This window comes from Polypterus senegalus, chromosome 3 (genome assembly GCF_016835505.1).
Source record: "Polypterus senegalus isolate Bchr_013 chromosome 3, ASM1683550v1, whole genome shotgun sequence".
NCBI classification, from domain to species: Eukaryota; Metazoa; Chordata; class Cladistia; order Polypteriformes; family Polypteridae; genus Polypterus; species Polypterus senegalus.
This window is the reverse complement of record NC_053156.1, coordinates 297,713,283-297,734,445: the sequence shown is the minus strand read 5'-3', so window position 1 is coordinate 297,734,445 and position 21,163 is coordinate 297,713,283. Positions and strand designations below refer to the sequence as shown.

The following is a 21,163-nucleotide window of genomic DNA, read 5'->3' as shown; positions in this document are numbered from 1 at the left end:
GGAGTAGAGAAGGTCACCAACCATACCTACTTGTAGTAGGACAAACCAAGAAGAGGATCGACAATTTGTATGTGGTTGTGGACAAGCAGCTCATCCCTTGTGCAGGAACCACCTCCCCGAGTGCCATAGATGAACTTTCAAAGTTCATTCTGTTTTTAACCTCGCCTATGAAGAATCTCTGGCAAATGTCTAGAGCCTTTTATTTAATGTTATCCTTTTTAAATGATCACCACTAGCACTTATTTATTTTTTATACAATTACCATGCATAACTTTTATGGACAGAATTTCTAGGCGCAGCCAGGGTGTTGAAGGGGTCCGGTTTGGTGGACTCAGGATTGGGTCACTGCTTTTTGCAGATGATGTTGTCCTGTTTGCTTCATCAGGCCGTGATCTTCAGCTCTCTCTCTGGAGCGGTTCGCAGCTGAGTGTGAAGCGGCTGGGATGAGAATCAGTACCTCCAAATCCGAGACCATGGTCCTCAGCCGGAAAAGGGTGGAGTGCCCTCTCAGGGTTGGGGGGGGAGATCCTGCCCCAAGCGGAGGAGTTTAAGTATCTCGGGGTCTTGTTCACGAGTGAGGGAAGAATGGAGCGTGAGATCGACAGGCGGATTGGTGCGGCATCCGCGGTTATGCGGGCTCTGCATTGGTCTGTCGTGGTGAAAAAAGAGCTGAGCCGTAAGACAAAGCTCTCAATTTACCAGTCGATCTACGCTCCTACCCTCACCTATGGTCATGAGCTATGGGTAGTGACCGAAAGAACGAGATCGTGAATACAAGCGGCTGAAATGAGTTTCCTCCGCAGGGTGTCTGGGCTTTCCCTTAAGGATAGGGTGAGAAGCTCAGTCATCCGGGAGGGGCTCAGAGTAGAGCATCGAGAGGAGTCAGATGAGGTGGCTCGGGCATCTGATCAGGATGCCTCCTGGACGCCTCCCTGGTGAGGTGTTCCGGGCATGTCCAACCGGGAGGAGGCCCCGGGGAAGACCCAGGACACGCTGGAGGGACTATGTCTCCCGGCTGGCCTGGGAACGCCTTGGGATTCTCCCAACAGAGCTAGAAGAAGTGGCCGGGGAGAGGGAAGTCTGGGCCTCTCTGCTCAAGCTGCTACCCCCGCGACCCGACCTCGGATAAGCGGAAGAGGATGGATGGATGGATGGATGGATTACCATGCATATTGATGAGCTCAGTGTTACAGAGCAGTGTTTGCACAAAAAGATTAATAGCAGCTGCAGCCTATATGTAAATTAACTCTTGCATCCTTTATAAATTGCCATTGAGACTGGGCTTTTTATTTATTAAAATGCTCTTGGTTGGGAAACCTGATTTTTTTTTTTTTTTTATCGGTTTTGAAATATTTTGTAAACAGTTTTGTTTCATAAAACAAACATTTTGAAAAGTCTTAATTCTTGTTTTTTAAATCTGGTGTATAATGTGTATACATGAAACTTTTATTAATGTGACATTAGCTTCTAAATAAAATGAGGTGCAGTAACTTAATATTGCATCTAAAATAATACAATGCCAGATGTACTGTACTAACACTCACTGTTAGCATATCGACACTCCACACCGTAAGAGTTATTATTTTAACACCAGCAGAGTGTTTTGGGAATTTAGTTTACATCAACTGTATGTTCAAAACACTGCTAGACTTAAAAAATTAACTGATTTCAACACCTGACAAGTGTGGAAAATGTAACAATACACCAAGTGTAACTTGAACTCGATTTGGTGTGGACCTATATAAACTCTGAAGAAGAGTTAAAATTCACACTGTAGGTGTGAAATTAACACTTTGGATTTTGCTGTGTATCAGGGTAGCTAATCCCAGAATACAGCAAGTTGCAGTAATCAAGGCGAGAGAAGGTTAAAGCATGACTAGCTTTCTCAAGATCTCTAGAAGATAAAAAAAAAAAAAGCTTGAAATTACCTAATAGACGAAGCTGGAAAAAACAACTCTTGACTACAGAATTAACCTGTTTCTCAAAAGAGAGGTTTGTGTGAAATCTGCGTTTACATTCGTTACTCGTGTGAAGTGCCATTGAATTCTTTTTTGCTAGAAGTCAGTCCAACAAGTACGGAAGCTCCGTGCCACACAATGAAAAAAAAAATATGACATATTTATGAGATAAGGGTGATCCCATAATATATATATATATATATATGTTTTCATTGTGCGGTTCAGAGCTTCCCTAAACAACACTGCTGCAGGGGTAAGGAAGTAATTAACGTCAAGGACCGTCTTGAGATGAGTCTGCACAGTCAAGTGCTGACATTGTTTTCTCCCCGTGCTTACACTTCTGCTAAAAAGGGCAAGTAGTCTGCATTTCTATGCGCGTGCTGTTTTACATTCCTCTCGACTGGCCCTCTTAATCCCTCTTAAAACGTGCTTAGTTTCCATGTTACGCTTTTGTGAGACCTTATTCTCAGGACTAAACAACATTACAAAAGAAACAAAAGAAACCCACTGACAGATGAAGTTAATGCTGCTTGCTTGGGCTTGAAGTGCACAAAGTACCTTTCAATTTCAGACGTACTGTATCTATTAAAGCTTAGCCACAAAAAGCCATTAATTGATATAAAATCAGATGCAGTGTGTTCCATATGTTTTGTTCAGTTCAATTCAAAATTACAATTAAAATTAGGGTAATAGTGCACTATTTTAAACCCAGTTATCATCCATCCATCTATCCATTCTCTTCCACTTATCCGAGGTCGAGATGCCCAGACTTCCCTCTCCCCGGCCACGTCTTCCAGCTCTTCCAGGGGAATCCCGAGGTGTTCCCAGGCCAGCCGGGAGACATAGTCCTTCCAGCGTGTCCTGGGTCTTCCCTGGGGCCTCCTCCCAGTTGGACGTGCCCGGAACACCACAACAGGGAGGCATCCAGGAGGCATCCTGATCAAATGCCCAAGCCACCTCATCTTACTCCTCTCGATGTGGAGGAGTTTCAACCAAACCTCCTATGAAGAACAGAAACCTTGGATGATGTTTTCCCTCGCCCGGATGCGGGTCACCGGGGCCCCTCTCTGGAGCCAGGCTTGGAGTTGGGGCTCGATGGCGAGCACCTGCTGGCTGGGCCTGCACCCATGGGGCTTGGCCGGGCACAGCCCGAAGAGGCAACATGGGTCCCCCTTCCCATGGGCTCACCACCTGTAGGAGGGGTCAAGAAGGTTGGGTGCAATGTGAGTTGGGTGGTGGCCGAAGGTGGGGACCTTGGTGGTTCGATCCTTGGCTACAGAAGCTGAACCAGTTATCAGTACACATTGTGAATGATAGGGGGCGCCCTCGCTCCCTTGAACCCCTGTCCACGACTCCAGACACCAGGTAAAAGTCCAAATGTTGACTTTATTTTTCTCCCACAGTGTACAAAGCACACTCTCCTCCACAATACTCATAAATCACCAATAAATCACAATAATAAACAATAAACCAATCCTCCAGCTCCCAGACGCGTTGCCACCCTTCCACCCAGCTCAGCTCATTGTCTGTGAGTTCCCAAAGTCCTTTTATAATCCCTGACCCGGAAGTGTTCTCAATCCCCAGTCCATGTGATCCTCAATCACTTCCGGGTCAGGTAAAAGTTCTTTTCTTCAACCCGAAGTCCGTGCTCTTCCTGTGACGAACCTCCGGGTCACAGGGCACTAAGAAGCCCTCGGTCCTCCCTGCAGCTCCCTCCTGTGGCCCCCACGGCATCCAGCAGGGCTTTGCATAAAAACTCCAATGTCCATGATGCCCTGCTGGTCTTCTGGGGACCTCCACGCTGCAAGGAGGGCTCCACCTGGCGGCTTGGGGGTATTGGCCGGGATAAATAGCCGGCTATCCATTACAACATATAATATTCTCTACTGTGAGTTACAGATTTTTCTTTTACTTTTATAAGTATAAGTATATGTGAATTTCCCCTTGGGATTAATAAAGTATCTATCTATCTATCTATCTATCTATCTATCTATCTATCTATCTATCTATCTATCTATCTATCTATCTATCTATCTATCTATCTATCTATCTATCTACACAGCACCACACATAATTGGGCTATAGTATCCATCCATCCATTATCCAAGGAGCTGGATTTAAGGAGGCCCAGGCCCCTCATGGACCCCATGATCATCAGAGGGTGCAGACCTATAAATACCTGGGAGTGCAGCTGGATGATAAATTGGACCGGACTGCCAATACTGATGATCTGTGCAAGAGAGGACAGAGCCGACTATACTTCCTTAGAAGACTGGCGTCTTTTAACATCTGCAATAAGATGCTGCCGATGTTCTACCAGACGGTTGTGGTGAGTGCCCTCCTCTACGCGGTGGTGTGCTGGGGAGGCAGCATAAAGAAGAAGAACGCCTCACGACTGGACAAACTGGTGAGGAAGACGGGCTCTATTGTAGGCACGGAGCTGGACAGTCTGACATCAGTGGCTCTTGTCAATCATGGAGAATCCACTGCATCCACTGAACAGGATCATCTCCAGACAGAGGAGCAGCTTCAGCGACAGACTGCTGTCACCGTCCTGCTCACTGACAGACTGACGAGACCCCACACTATGCGACTCTTCAATTCCATCCGGGGGGTAAACGTTAACATTATACAGAGTTATTGTCTGTTTTACCTGCATTGTTATCACTCTTTAATTTAATATTGTTGTTTTAATATGATGAGCAGTTCCCGTCTTCCTCCAGACATGATGCTAATGTTGGTTTCATCAGACCGGCGAGTGTTGTTTGTCACAGTCTGAGTAGTCCTGTCCTCGCCTTGATGCAAACTTGAAGTGGGCTGCCGTGTGTCTTTTACTAAGGAGAGACTTCTGCCTGTTCACTCTTCATAAAGCCCGGAATGGTGGAGAGGTGCAGTGATGGTTGTTCTTCTGGAATTTTCTGGCATCTCCACATGGGTCCTGTAGAGTTCGGCCAGAGGGGCCATCAGGTTCGTGAACATCTCTCTTACCAAAGAAGAAGTTGTGAGTGCCTGTGTATTCAACCTCCTTACTATGAAGGCCTACGATCTGATCCAACCAATTAACTTCAGACATCATTAGTTGATTGTGTGCAAACAAAGTGTCACATGACCTGTGTGGAAGACAATGATTTTAAAAAGACACCCCCCCACACACACTGGAATGCCCCAATTTAAACAATAAAACACAGGCTGGAGGAAGTGTCAATCTTGATTCTTTATCTAAATCGCCCTGTGGCCCTCACTTCAGTAATCATGAAGTGCTTTGAGAGACTGGTTCTGCAGCACATCAAGGACTATCTCCCCTAAGACTTCGATCCCTACCAATTCGCATATCGCACAAACAGTTCCACAGAAGACGCCATTACTGTAGCTCTCCACTCTGTGCTGAGCCATCTGGAGCAGCAGCAGAGCTATGTCCGGATGCTGTTTGTGGATTACAGCTCAGCTTTTAATACAATCATTCCTGACATTCTCATCACCAAACTGGTCACTCTTGACCTCCCCCCTCTCACATGTGTCTGGATAAAAGACTTTCTTATCAACCGGCTCCAGACTGTGAGACTCGGACCCCACCAATCCTCCATTCGCACACTGATCACCCGTACCCTGCAAGGCTGTGTGCTGTGCCCTCTCCTGTACTGTCTCTACACCCACGACTGCAGTCCGGCACACAACAACAACCTCATCATCAAGTTTGCTGACGACACCAAAGTGATCGGATTCATCTCAAAGGGAGACGAGGCAGCTTACAGAGAGGAGGTCCTGAAGTTGGCGGCCTGGTGTTCAAAAAACAATCTGGCTCTGAACACCAGAAAAACCAAGGAGATCATTGTCGACTGGCACAGCACCGACCTAGCCCCCCTTTACATCAACGGCGAGTGTGTGGAGAGGGTCCACACCTTCCGGTTTCTCGGCGTCCTTATCTCCACTGGCATCAACCTGGAGAGACAACATCACAGCAGTCATCGAGAAGGCTCAGCAGTGGTTATGCTTCCTGAGGGTCCTCAGAAAGCACAACCTAGACTTCAACCTGCTACTGACCTTCTACCGCTCGTCTATCGAGAGCCTGCTGACGTATTGCATCACAGCATGGTACGGCAGCTGCACCATGGCAGACAGGGAGAGGCTTCAGCGAGTAGTAAAGGCAGCACAGAAGATCATCAGCTGCCCTCTGCCCTCCCTGATGGACATTTACATCTCCCGCTGCCTCAGCAGAGCAAAAAACATCATCAAGCGCAGCTCCCATCCTGGCTCTGACCTGTTTGACCTGCTGACCTCAGGGAGGCGCTACAGGTGCATCACAACAAAGGCAAACAGACTCAAGAACAGTTTTTTCCCAAAAGCCATAACCATTCTAAACTCACACATGCACTGACTACACACTGTATTGTGCAATATTTAAATTATGTGCAATAACCCAATAGTGCAATAGTTATTTATTCTTTCCAGTACTTAAATAATGTGCAATAACTCGGTTTAGTTATTATTCTTTCTATTTGTATATAGCATCGCAGAACTTTTTTTTGCAACTTTTTGCACCATTTGTTTATTTGTTTATTTACTTGTTGTGTACTACATATATGTCTGCACTGAAAGAGCTGCTTTTAATCTCATTGTACATGTGACAATAAAAGGCATTCATGCATTCATTAAATCAAACAACTTGTCACATTAGTACGTGTTTGCAAAGAAAAGAGCGTCCCCTGCGCTATATTTATACAATTCATTCATTAAGTCACCACTCAACAAAGGAATTCATTACATAATCAGAAAACTTTTAACATGATTGGTTACACCCAGTTGCTATCGGGACACGACAAGCATTGAAACCTTACATAACTACAATCAGCCCCGACAACTAAATTGATTTATATTCCTTAAGAGCACGCGACTTTTCAGGAGAGTTTAAAGTACACCAGGATGTTCTGAACCGTATGTTTCCTACGTTTGCCATCAACAGGAAACTTGCATAACAATAGAACAATAATTACACCATAAAATATAACATTTTCTCCTAAGTGTTATATAAAATAACAAGAAATGCATTTATCATAGTGAATAATAAAATAACAGTATCAGCTTTTTAGCATAAGCTCAGAAGGATATGAGACTCAGACACGTGCTAGGTGCACATTGGACCAGGGTTCAAATTCAGCTCTTATACCTGTCACACTATCTCTGTTCCTGAAAGGCCTCCTGACTCTGCAGCACCACTAAGCAAGCAACATGAAGACCAAGGAGCACTCCAAACAGGCCAGAGACAAAGTTGTGGAGAAGTGGAGATCAGGGTTGGGTTTTAAGCAAATATCCCCAATTCTGAATATCCCAAGGAGCATCATTAAATCCATTAGATCAAAACGGAAAGAATATGGCACTACAACAAACCTGACAATAGAAGGCCGCCCAACAAAACTCTCAGAGCGGGCAAGGAGGGCATTCATCAGAGAAACAACAAAGACACCAAGGAGAACCCTGGAAGAGCTGCAGAGATCCTCAGCGGAGATGGGAGTATCTGTCTATATGATCACTTAAAGCCATACACTCCACAGAGTGAGGCTTTATGGACGAGACAAAAGCTGTTGCTTAAAGAGAAGAAGAGAAGAAAACAACATGTTTGGAGTTTGTCCAACAGCATGTGGTGAGCACCCCAAACACATGGAAGAAGATTGCCTGGTCAGATGAGACTAAATTTGACCTTTCTGGCCATCATGGGAAATGATGTATGTGGCACAAACCCAATATATCTCACCGCCTCGAGAATACCATTCCCATCGTGAAGCATGGTGGTGGCAGTGTCAGTGCTGTTGGGGCAGGAAAACTGGACAGGATTGAAGGAAAATGGATGGCACTTAATACGGTGCAATTCTTGAGGAAAACCTGTTTGAGACTGGGATGAAGGTTCACCTTCTAGCAGGAGAATGAATGACCCTCAATACACTGCTAAAGCGACACTGGAGGGGTTTACAGGGACACATTTCAATGTCTTTGGGGGGGTCGGGTGTAGGGGCAGTCATTGTACAGCGTCCCGGGAGCAATTTTCAGGTTAAGGGTAGGACCCTTACAGTCCCTCATGTTAATTTTAATGTTAATAAGAATGTGGTAGTTTTTTTTTTAGTAAAAATTATTACATTTATAGGTTCTTAAACCTACCAAAGCCTGAAATTAAAGTCACTGTATTTGGAGCTTAAAAGACATTGAAATCATAAACCTAATAATTAATATTGAGACCACACTTGCTTTAAGATGATCCTTCCCAGCAAAAACCTGAACTTAAAGTCACCAAACTTATGGGATTAGTAGGGTGATGGTAATCCTAATAATAAAATTTAGAACTATTAAAAATTCTTAATTAAACTTCTTTTGCAAGATATTTTCTTATCATTTTGAATTTGTTAAGAAATACAGTAATAAAAAAAAAAATAGTAAAGGATTTTGCCCATTTACAGTATAATGTTTCACTTTTGAAAAATACTAAAGATTATTTTAGAAATATGTTTAGTAAAACTGGTGTGTCCCTGAGGTTAACATTAACTTTCAGGTTGAGTTGAATCTTTTAAATTATTATTTTGTATAATTTAAATTTAGGAATATTTATTAGAAATAAATGTGTTTTTTATGCCAGGTTTAGAATTTTGTAATTTATAATGTGTTTAGGATATTTAATTAGCTTTTAACTTCAAAATATTGAATTAGACCATTAGAACATTAGAACAATCGATGTGAGAACACGGCATTTAGCCCAGCAAAGCTCGCCAGTCCTATCCACTTAATTCCTTGAGTCTTGAAGGTCCCTAAAGTCCTACTGTCCACCACACTGCTTGGTCTCTTATTACAAGTGTCTGTGGTTCTCTGTGTGAAGAAAAACTTCCTGGTGATTGTGTGAAATTTATCCTTAACAAGTTTCTAACTGTGTCCCCGTGTTCTTGCTGAATTCATTTTAAAGTCACCGTCTCGATCCACTGGACTAATTTCCTTCATCATTTTAAACACTCCACTCACGTCTCCTCTTAATCTTCTTTTGCTTAAACTGTAAAGGCTCATCTCTTTTAATCTTTCCACATAACTCATCCTCTGTAGTCCTCTAATCAGTCTAGTCGCTCTTCTCTGGACCTTTTCTTGTGCTGTTATGTCCTTTTTGTAGCCTGGAGACCAAAACTGCACCCAGTACTCCAGATGAGGCCTCACCAGTGTGTTAGAAAGCTTCAGTAGAACCTCCTTGGAAATGTCATCTGTCACAAATCTGCCCAAGCCTGTCTGCTGTCCAAGGCCCTCTGTGATGTTTCACCGGATTCTTGATTATCTGCCAGTCCACCTTTCCTGGTATCATCTGCAAACTTAACCAGCTTTTTTGTTCTTTATTTCGCTTTATACAATTTCTCGTATTAGGAATTTGTTAGTTCTCGCATACCCCTTGGGGCCACAGCGCAGGGTCAGCCATTGTACAGCGCCTCTGGAGCAATCGAAGGTTAAGGGCCTTGCTCAAGGGCCCAGCAGAGTAGGATCTCTTTTGGCAGTGATGGGGATTCAAACCGGCAACCTTCGGAATACCAGTGCAGATCCTTAGCCTAGATCTAAATCATTTCTACATCCTATTTATTACAAATAGCAGTGGCCCTAGCACTGACCCCTGCTGGTCACCACACTTAACATCAGCCAATTCTGATGGGGTTCCTCACACCGTCACCCTCTGCTTCCTGTGTCTGAGCCAATTCTATATACATCGGCACATCACACCCTGAAGTGCCACTTCTTTTAATTTGATGCTCAGCCTCTCATGTGGCACCTCATCAAATGCTTTCTGAAATTCCAGATAAATAATCTCATCTGCTCCTCCTTGATCGTATCCTTTTGTTTCCTCCTCACAGAATTCCAGCGTGTTAGTGGAACACGGCCTTCCTCTTCTGACCCCACGCTGACTGTTCCTAATAACTGCTGTCCTTGCCAGGTGCTGCTCAATCTTATCCTTAATAATTTCGTTCAATGTGATGCATGTTAAGCTTACTGGCCTTTAGTTGCTTTTATCTGCCCGGTCACCCTTTTTATATAACAGAATAACATTTGCCATTTTCCAGCGCTTGACAGACTTCCTAAAATATGCGTCAAGGGTTTACAGCTGTACTCACTAGCCTCCTTAAGAACTCTATGATATATATTACCTGGTCCTGGTGATTTGTTTGATTTCAGCCTATTTAATCTCAGCAGCTCTTCTCTTTCTACAATTTCCAATTTACTCAGTACCTCCTTAGTAGTTTAGATCATCTGCAATTTCACTGTCTGTATTTTTAAATTCCCCTTTACTGTTTCTGGTGCTTTTCACGTCATCCTTGACTGTTCTTTTACTACTAAAATGTTGAAAAAATCTGTCTTTTGCCCTTATCTGCTAGATTCCTCTCTCACTACCTTTCAGCTTCCTTAACTTCTTAACACGCACACGTACCGGTCACGGGACATAACAGCGTTTTGACGACGTTACAGTAATGTGTGCATGCCCATCTTGCCATGCATCTCGACATACTACCCATCAAATGAAACTTCAAAGTCTCGTCTTTCCGATGATATAAACCATTTTGACACACAACAACCACAGCACTGACACTAAAGCCTTTTTTACAGAGAAGTAAATACTTTTAAGAGTTGACTTTCCCTACCTTTGAAGACCCCCTGCAAGTCAAACATCAATATTTCCGAGCAGTATTGATCCCATTGTGTCCGTAAGGCTCCAGCGAATATAATCCAGTAAAACGATTTAGGTCCAAAACACACGATATATTCTCAAAGGGACAAAAACTCCAGAAAACGTTTCATAACTTGAGACCACCTACGTAATTTTTTTTCACTTATATTGCTCATATCAGACGTAATTTGTTTCTGTCGGCGATAACCATGCTACCGCATGAAACACGGAAGTGTTAGCTTCCGAAAGACACCTAAGTTGGCCAATTACGACGGGTCTGGGGTTGAATGGCACCTCGTATAGCCAACCAGTGTCACAGAAAGCTTGAGGATGACGTATAGCTCTGAACCTGGTAGAATCTACCAGTTTGATTGGACACTGTGACTGACACTCAAAACTTACAGCCAATGAGCAGCCGAGCATTTTGATATGTAACTTGCCATACTAACTTGTAAACAAAATGATCGGAGCTGCGTGAAGGTGGCATTTGTGCCAGTCTGCAGAGTTGGTGCGTGGTTGTTTATTGTGATTTCGCCAAGTTTTTCGCATTTTAAATATGAATAAAAGTAGAAGTTTAAACGTAAATAAACGCTCGATTAAATAATAGATGCATGTACGCGTTGCAAAGTATTCAACCGCAGGGACGTAATGGGAGAGAGACATGTGCCACGCCCTTGTGCTTTCTGCTTGCTAGTGATTGCTGCCATCAAGTGGCACATGGAAAAACGCTGAGCTGTGTTGTAACAGTTTGTAAAAGAAATATATATAGTTTGTGTGCATTTTATAAAAAAAGTAAAAATAAAAATATAAATATATTTTTGGCCCATAACTTGTATTGACTATTTTTACATAGAAATGTGTATTTTTTATTGTTTTTATTATGGAACATGAATTTCCATAACTAATAGAGTGACACTGTGTGTAGATATAGATTCCTTTAGGTGTAAGCTTTCAGTAGAGCCCTCATTGATATCTGTGGGTTGAAGCATTCAAAAGTTATTACACTTTTCCATACGTTCCAAAATGTGGATAATGGTCCCTCTAAAAGCCCCTGGACATGCCCACATAAAAACTGGTGTAAAAATGTCATTTGTACAGGTATTCTTTTCAAATTTGAAATTTGAGTAGTCAACAAGTTATTCTGTTGGTACATAGTGTGTTTCTGTCCCCACCTACCTACTGCAGCTTTATTTTCCTTTATTTTCATAAAAAAACTTAGGCGAGAACAAAAAAATTCGTTTTTTTTGTGAGTTCTAATGTGCATAACTTTTGATCAGTCACACCTACAGTGATTCTGACTACTAAGGGTGAAACTAGAGAATGTTACCTTTACAAAGAGACCAAACATGTGTTTATACTCCAGATAGTTCAATAACAGCAATGATTCTAATTTGGAGAGGTCGAATTACAAGCGATTTAGCAAAAATGACCCCTGCTTGACTTTCTGATGATGGCAACCATGAGGGTTTTAACAGTTATATTTATTTTTGATTTCTTTATACATTTCTTCTGTACCCTCTTTTCTTTAGTTTATTGAAATAATGTAAACACTTTGGGTGGTGGGTTTTGTTGATTTATTTGGTAAATAAGTACAGTTAGGTTCATGGTCACACTTTTTAAGAACAGCGACTTCAGGGATTCTGTTCTGTTTGCATAAAATTGGAAAGCTCATTAAAAACTAATTTGAACCCGTGCACTTCATTTATCTTTTTGTTCAATTACTTTTCCCCTAACCCTAAGTCTAACCCTAGCCCTGTACCATTTTTTTATGAATTTAGGTCTCCTTGACACCATTAGCGCCTTCTTTAAGTTACAAGCAGAACAAAATGCAGAACTGGACTTAAATTTTTCAGCATGTCTCACAGCACACAAAAAAGATTCTGGCTTGGGTTCACTCACTGATTAGCATCATCTTCAAGTTTAGGTAGCTCAGTGCCCACAAGACCACCCACAGCCATCGTATTCCCGGCTCACAAACCTCTCTCTCCCTTCTCTCCTTTCAGGCCAGGCAGACCAGGTCTTCCTTCTTTTCCATTCCTTAAAGGTCCATCAACACAGAAGGTTGTCTTTGTGGGCTCCTCAGCTAGACAAGACCAGATGGCTGCGCCCAGAATGGCTGATGTCAGGACGAGGCTGTGCAGCTGCATCTTTGGAGATGTCAGTCCAGAGTCACTTTTCAGAGTCTGAATTCTTTACTCTGACAGAAGGGAGGTCCTTACAGCGTGTCTCACTGGCCTTCTTCAGAGACCTGGAGCTTCACTCAGATGTTTTTATATGCCTGTGGTGGACCATCATAAACAGCTAAATAAGGACTAACTAGGTTATTGAGCTAAATGACTGGCTAATAATGACTAAAAATGTTTCAGCAGTTCATTAGGATACTCCTAGGCTTGCAGCTCCACCCCAAGAAACCTGTATTTCCTTCTCCTTTTCAGCAGTTTCCTGAGAAGTGTGTGCTGGCTCAGCAGATTCTCTTCCTAACTTTCAAACTGTCTGGCAGTGTCTAAAAAAAATGAACTGAGAGTGGGACCATAGAAAGTGAGACTGTCTAACAATGCCATTTGACCAGCAGACATTAAATTTAGAATGACTAGTCCTGACTGACAGACTATGGCAACATAGACAACACAGCTTGGCTGACGTACTAACCGGGGTTGATGGTTCATTCTCTGGCTGGGAAACCTTTATAAAGGACAGAGATGAATGGGCTGGACCTTACCTCTGCAGTTCGCATACCAGGAGAAGGTGGGAGTGGAGGATGCCATCATCTATATGCTTCACCGATCCCTCTCCCACTTGGACAGAGGCAGTGGTCCTTTAATATATGTTTCTGGACTTCTCTAGTGCCTTCAACACCATCCAACCTCTGCTCCTTAGGGACAAGCTGACAGAGATGGGAGTAGACTCACACCTGGTGGCATGGATCATGGACTATCTTACAGACAGACCTCAGTATGTGCGTCTTGGGAACTGCAGGTCTGACATTGTGGTCAGCAACACAGGAGTGCTGCAGGGGACTGTACTTTCTCCGGTCTTGTTCAGCCAACATACATCAGACTTCTAATACAACTCGGAGTCCTGCCACATGCAGAAGTTCGCTGACGACACTGCTATCATGGGCTGAATCAGGAGTGGGCAATAGGAGGAGTATAGGAAGCTAATCAGGGACTTTGTTAAATGGTGAGACTCAGACCACTTACACCTGAACACCAGCAAGACCAAGGAACTGGTGATGGATTTTAGGAGTCCCAGGCCCCTCAGGGACCCTGTGATCATCAGAGGTGACTGTGTGCAACAACAACAACAACAACATTTATTTCTATAGCACATTTTCATACAAATAATGTAGCTCAAAGTGCTTTACATGATGACGAAAAGAGAAAAAAAGACAAACACTAGAATTAGAATATTAGAATAAGACAACACTAATTAACATAGAATAAGAGTAAGGTCCAATGGCCAGGGAGGACAGAAAAAACAAAAAAAAAACTCCAAAAGCTAGAGAAAAAAAATTAAATCTGCAGGGGTTCCAGGCCATGAGACTGCCCAGTCCCCTCTGGGCAATCTACCTAACATAAATGATCAGTCCTCTTTGTATTCAGGGTTCTCATGGAAGGACTTGATGATGACGGTCATGTAGACTTCTGGCTTTTAATCCATCAATGTAGGAACATCATGGTACTTTGATTCGGTGGTGATGGCGCAGGTCGACACCACAGAAAACCGGGGAAAGAAACAGAAGAGAGAGTAGGGGTTAGTATGGATTTTAAAGCCACCATGAATAATTATTATAATGAATTGAATATACAGAGTATCAGGATTAAATGAAGTGAAGTTGTCAGAAAGCCATGTTAAAGTAACGTGTTTTCAGCAGTGTTTTAAAGTGCTCTACTGTATCAGCCTGGTGATTTTCTATTGGCAGGCTATCCAGATTTGAGGTGCATAACAGCAGAAGGTCGCCTCACCACTTCTTTTAAGTTTTGCTTTTGGAATTAAAAGGAGACACTCATTTGAAGATCTAAGGTTACGATTTGGAATATAAGATGTCAGACACTCCGATATATATAAAATGGAGCAGATTATTTAAGGCTTTATAAACCCTAAGCAGTATTTTAAAGTCAATTCTGAATGACACTGGTAACCAGTGTAGTGACATCAAAACTGGAGAAATGTGCTCAGATCTTCTTTTCCTAGTTAGGATTCTAGCAGCTGCATTCTGCACTCGTTGCAATCGATTTATGTCTTTTTTGGGTGGTCCTGAGAGGAGTGCGTTGCAGTAATCTAGTCGACTGAAAACAAAAGCGTGAACTCATTTCTCAGCTTTCTTTCAATAATAAAAGAGGTATAACTTTTGCTGTGTTTCTGTGAAAAAATGCTGTCCTAGTCTGATCTGATTAATATGTGATTTAAAATTTAGGTTACAGTCAACAGTTACCCCTTCTTTACCACCGTCTTGACTTTTAATCCTAATGCATCAAGTTTATTTCTAATAATCTCATTGTCTCCATTATTGCCATTCGCTAAGGGTGCAGAGGGTGCAGACCTATAAATACCTGGGAGTGCAGCGGGATGATAAATTGGACTGGACTGCCAATACTGATGCTCTGTGAAAGAAAGGACAGAGCTGACTATACTTCCTTAGAAGACTGGCGTCTTTCAACATCTGCAATAAGATGCTGCAGATGTTCTATCAGACGGTTGTGGTGAGCGCCCTCTTCTACGCGGTGGTGTGCTGGGGAGGCAGCATAAAGAAGAGGGACGTCTCACGCCTGGACAAGCTGGTGAGGAAGGCAGGCTCCATTGTAGGCACAGAGCTGGACAGTTTGACATCCTTGGCAGAGCGACGGGCGCTGAGCAGACTCCTGTCAATCATGGAGAATCCACAGCATCCACTGAACAGGATCATCTCCAGACAGAGGAGCAGCTTCAGCGACAGACTGAGGAGACCCCACACTATGCGACTCTTCAATTCCATCCTTGGGGGGTAAACGTTAACATTATACAAAGTTATTGTCTGTTATACCTGCATTGTTATCACTCTTTAATTTAATATTGTCCTTTATCAGTATGCTGCTGCTAGAGGATGTGAATTTCCCCTTGGGATTAATAAAGTATCTATCTATCTAGTGGTACCTTTCCACAGTGGGAAACCATTATAAGGAAAGGACCTTGCAACATGCTCCTCCAGTACACTAGGTGGTGGTATCCCTCGGATATGGCTCCTGGTTGGACACCTGCAAGGCTGCATGGGATATGTAGTTTTAGTGAGCAGCCCTGTTGGAGTCCTCAGGTGCCACTAGGGGGAGCTTCTGGATGGAGGCTCTCATGTCACTTGACCCAGAAGTACTTACAGTTGACCATCCTCTTATACCAGAAGAACTCTCAGGTTCTCTGCCTCACCCAGTAAGTTATGTGTCTGAAAGTGGTTTGCATGGAGGAGAAAAGAAAAGGAATCGTGACTGGGATTGTGATGAGTAAAGGAAGGAGACGGTAAAAGGTACTTTATTCATTAGAATTACTCTTTGTTTGAATCTACTTAGTTGAGTCTAGGTGTTTGGGGTTCTACTATGCCTCCTGTAGATCGCAGATGGTGATGCATGTATTCATTCATTGATAAAAGAAAAGGATTAACCAAAATAAATCAAATTATTTCACAATGTGTGATGCAAATAAACCTTTTTTTTATAGCAGATATTTAAAATCAATCCGTTAATTATTACGCAGTGTTTCTCAGGCAAAACCACAGACAAGCTCAAACGTATTCAGAGCCCCTCACTTTCTGCACACTTTATGTGTATTTAACTTTAAACGGATACATTGGCCACTTCTACCTGTGAGTCTACACTCAAAAACCTATAAATGACAAAGAGACAACATGTGCTTAGAAAAAAAGGTTTGTAAATTTAATCGAAAATCAAAAACTGAAATTTCTCATTCCTATGCATGTTGAGATCCTTTGTGGTGGCTCTCCATATGGTGCTCAGATACATCGCATTTGTTTGAATTCATCTTGTAATGCATCCAGAACCTGATTTAAATCAAACTGAATTGACTGGGGTGATTGTGTGAGGTTGTGACAGTGGACATCAGCCTGGTCAGCCCATTTAATTAACGTGATAAAAGAAATGGCTCATGATGGCGCATAAATGGCAAAGTAAAACAATGCAAACTGCTGCCGTAGTATTTATTGCCTTAGCAATGGATTCATGATCAAACATTACACCACTGCAGTATCAGCAAGTAATTAGTTTTTAGCAATGGTATTTTATAACTTTTCCTCAATCTTAAATATTTTTCCAGTTTATCAAAATTACAAGGGACAGGAAATACAATTAAAAAAAAATCTTTCAATGTTTTATTTTTCCTAATAATATTTAACATTGTGGACGTTGTTGTCCCTTTAAACGCAACAGACAGACACTCAGCGTAAAAGCACTAAGAAGATCTTTTTAACTATTTTCTTCTTATAACTGTGCCCTCCAAGCACCACAGCCACAATAACAAAAGTAAATACAATAATAACCACAAGTCTCTCTCTCTCTCTCTCTGTCTATCTACCTACTACAAAGTGCCTTTCAATCTACAGTTAGGTCCATAAATATTTGGACAGAGACAACTTTTTTCTCATTTTGGTTCTGTACATCACCACAATGAATGTTAAATGAAACACACTCTCCAGGGCTTGGTCGGCGTATCGATATCCAAGTCTACCATAAAGAGAAGACTGCATGACAGTAAATACAGAGGGTGCACTGCAAGGTGCCAGCCACTCATAAGCCTCAAGAATAGAAAGGCTAGATTGGACTTTGCTAAAGAACATCTCAAAAAAGCAGGCACAGTTCTGGAAAAATATTCTTTGGACAGATGAAACCAAGAGCAACCTCTACCAGAATGATGGCAAGAATAAAGTATGGAGAAGGCGTGGAACAGCTCATTATCCAAAGCATAGCACATCATCAGTAAAACACGGTGGAGTCAGGCAGTGTGATGGCTGCCAGTGGCACTGGGACACTCGTGTTTATTGATGATGTGACACAGGACAGAAGCAGCCGAATGAATTCTGAGGTGTTCAGAGACGTACTGTCTGCTCAAATCCAGCTAAATGACGTCAAAGTGATTGGGCGGGCGTTTCATGATACAGATGGACAATGACCCAAAACATACAGCCAAAGCAACCCAGGAGTTTATTAAAGCAAAGAAGTGGAAAATTCTTGAATGGCCAAGTCAGTCACCTGATCTTCACCCAACTGAGCAGGCATTTCACTTGTTGAAGACTAAACTTCGGACAGAAAGGCCGACAAACAAACAGCAACTGAAAGTAAAGGCCTGGCAGAGCATTAAAAAGGAGGAAACCCAGCATCTGGTGATGTCCAGGAGTTCAAGACTTCAGGCTGGCATTGCCAGCAAAGGGTTTTCAACCAAGTATTAGAAATGAACATTTTATTTCTAGTTATTTAATTTGTCTAATTACTTTTTAGCCCCTGAAATGAAGGGATTGTGTTAAAAAAAATACTTTAGCTGCCTCACATTTTTATGAAATCGTTTTGTTCAACCCACTGAATTAAAGCTGAAAGTCTGCACTTCAACTGCATCTGAGTTGTTTCATTTAAAATTCATTGTAATGTACAGAACAAAATGAGAAAAAAAGTTGTCTCTGTCCAAATATTTATGGACCTAACTGTATCTATCTATCATATAGTGCCTTTCATATCTATCAATCTATCTCTCTCTCTCTCTCCACACCAACCAATAAACTTTGTCCACCATTCACCTGACTCTTGCTCGCTTTCAGCAGTCCTTCTTATAGTCTTTGACCCAGATGTGCTTCTGCTCTTCCATCCATATGACCTGTCAGACAGAGAATTCAAGTTTTTAATCAGCCCAGAAGTACTTTGGGGTTTCTGTCCTCATGATCCACTAGTACTTCCGAGCTAGGTGAGAACTTCATCTCCCACCATATTTCCACAGTGTCCCCTGGCGGGACCCTAGGTACCCAGCAAGGCTGTGGTATTAAACTACATGTCCCATAGTGCCCTGCGGAAATCTGGGGCAACGCTGCAGCCCAGGGGAGCTGCCATCTAGCGTCTTGGGGGAGGCAGTGTACTAAAAAATGTGCCTTCCACCATCCTTCCATCTTAGGGGTGTCCTGGCCGGGTTGAGCTGCCAGCCGTCTCTTACAACATTTATACTGACACACATACACATGTATACACAAATAGAAAATGCAAAAGTATTATTATTAATATTAATTAATAAGTAGTATTTGTGAAATCAAATTTTACTAGTCTATGAAATACTATTACTTTAATGAAAATAGGCAAAAACAAGTTATCAAAAAAAGTACAGAATATGTTGGTTTAAGAATGAACAAATAAATCCCTAGACAATTTGAACAAAGAAATTGGTGCATTTAATCCTTATTTGCATTGTCTTGAAATATCATGAAATGGTCGGCCCAATGCTCCATTATAATACATAATACATTAGCTAACGTATGGATTATTATTTAATGACATTTATGACTATTTGAATAAACATGAACTCATGATCTGTTAAACACTATGGTATGCTTGTTAATGCTTTAATAATGAAAGTTATTATAAAATGAACTTTAAATTTCAAATGAGGTATTTTAAAATCATTAAAAGTGGTAATAAATGAGGGTTTATATTGGGGCCCAATGTTTAAGATTAGGGCATAAAAACAGAGACTTTAAGGTTAGGAAAGGTTGGAAAGGACCACTTTACAGTGAGGCTAAGATAAGGGATTGATGAGGGTCCTGTAAGTCAAAATAAAATTATATAAATGATGCTAAACCAATTTGTGTAAACCAAGATTGAAGAACAGTTTTGGCCAAATCCTCACTCAATTCTATTTTACCAGTAACGGCGCACTACACGATAACGTGTAGTGGATACACTTGACTTGATAATTCCTAGTTCTCCTCCTCTTTCTCTGTATGTTTAGCATTCATTTGCTCAGAGGTTGACGCGCTTCCTGTTTCCTGAGCAGCTCTTCTGTTCTCCACCCTATCTCACCTTCTTCCCTTCTCGTCGCCATCTTTTCGCGTTTAAATGGATAAAGTCGGTGTTTGTGTTTTGAATACTTAGTATGTATTTCTTATCTTTTCACTTAAGCTGGCACTTAAGTCTGAAGAATGATTTAAGATATGAAGAGAAGGGAAGTGACGGCGAAGGTGGTAGAGATGAGAATGGTGCCCATACGCATGTGCCGCATTGTCGCTCTGCTGCCCGCTGCTGAGAATTGATTCTACAATAAAATAAAAAGAGGAGTAACCTTGGAGGTCAATCATCACCCCGAAAGCGGATAATAGACGTCACGTAGTATATGTGTACCAAATTTCAGGTCAATAGTTCAAACGGTTTGCGAGCTACAGGTGATTTAAAAACCCGGACAGTGCGTATTTTATATAAAGATATTGTGGGTCTCTATCAATTTGTTTTTTTTATTTTTTATTAATTTTATTACAATCCATACAAAGCAATCAAGTTTTTAAAAAGAGATAAATTAAGTTAAGAACAGATCGATCCCCACCCCTGAGAGAGAGAGCAAGCCAAACAGCGTAAAATTTAAGGCTTGTAAACATACCTAAATTAATAAAATCTCTGTGCTTTATGAACTTATTTTAAAATATTACTGATTAGATCCTGCCATGTTTTGAAAAAAGTCTGAACGGATCCTCTAACTGAGTATTTGATTTTTTCCAACTTCAAATAATATAACACATCAGTTTCCCGCTGACTTAAAAGAGGAGAGTTTGGGTTCTTCCAGTTTATCAGAATGAGTCTGCGTGCCAAGAGTGTAGTGAATGCCATCACAATTTGTTTGTCTTTCTCCACCTTAAGACCCTCTGGAAGACCCCAAACACAGCTGTTAATGGGTTAGGAGAGATTGTGAGTCCAAGGCTGTCTGAGAGGTTATTAAAAATGTTTGTCCAGAATGATGTTAATTTGGTGCAGGCCCAGAACATGTGACCCAGTGAGGCTGGGACTTAATTGCAACGTTTGCAGGTTGGCTCCTGCCCTGGAAACATTTTGGAGAGTTTTAGTCGAGACAGATGTGCTCGATATATAATTTTGAGTTGTATGCTTTGTGCATATGGAGCTCGAGTGAATTCTCTGCATTGCTACTTTCCACTCCTTTTCTGATATATTAAATGAGAGATCTTTTTCCCAGTGTCCTCTTGGATCTTTGAAAAGAAGGGATTGTAAAATGATTTTATATATTGTAGAGATGGAGTCTAAGTCCTTGAGAGTGAGCAATATTTTTTCCAGCATGAATGAGGGTGTGAGATGAGGAAAATCTGGAAGGTTTTGTTGAACAAAGTTTCTGATTTGAAGATAGTGAAGGAAACGTGTAGCTGTTCATAGGATGCAAAGACGTTGTCTATATAAAGAGCTCTAAGCAAGTTAATTCCAAATTTTTTCCAGATATTAAAAACTGCATATGTCTGTGAAGGTTGAAAGAGGTGGTTCTCTTGCAGAGGTGCCACAGATAGAAGCTTCTCCAT

At 41.8% G+C, this 21,163-nt stretch overlaps 1 protein-coding gene across 1 annotated transcript in view; it reads right to left on the bottom strand.

Annotated features, from left to right (window-relative positions):
• Positions 1–13,025, bottom strand: part of LOC120526333 (mannose-binding protein C-like) — a 34,825-nt gene extending 21,800 nt beyond the window's left edge. The window contains exon 1 of the mRNA XM_039749481.1: positions 12,611–13,025. Within this exon, the coding sequence (XP_039605415.1) occupies positions 12,611–12,779 (169 nt within the window). The 5' untranslated portion in view covers positions 12,780–13,025. The remainder of the gene's footprint in view (positions 1–12,610) is intronic.
• Between the last annotated feature and the right edge of the window lie 8,138 nt (positions 13,026–21,163).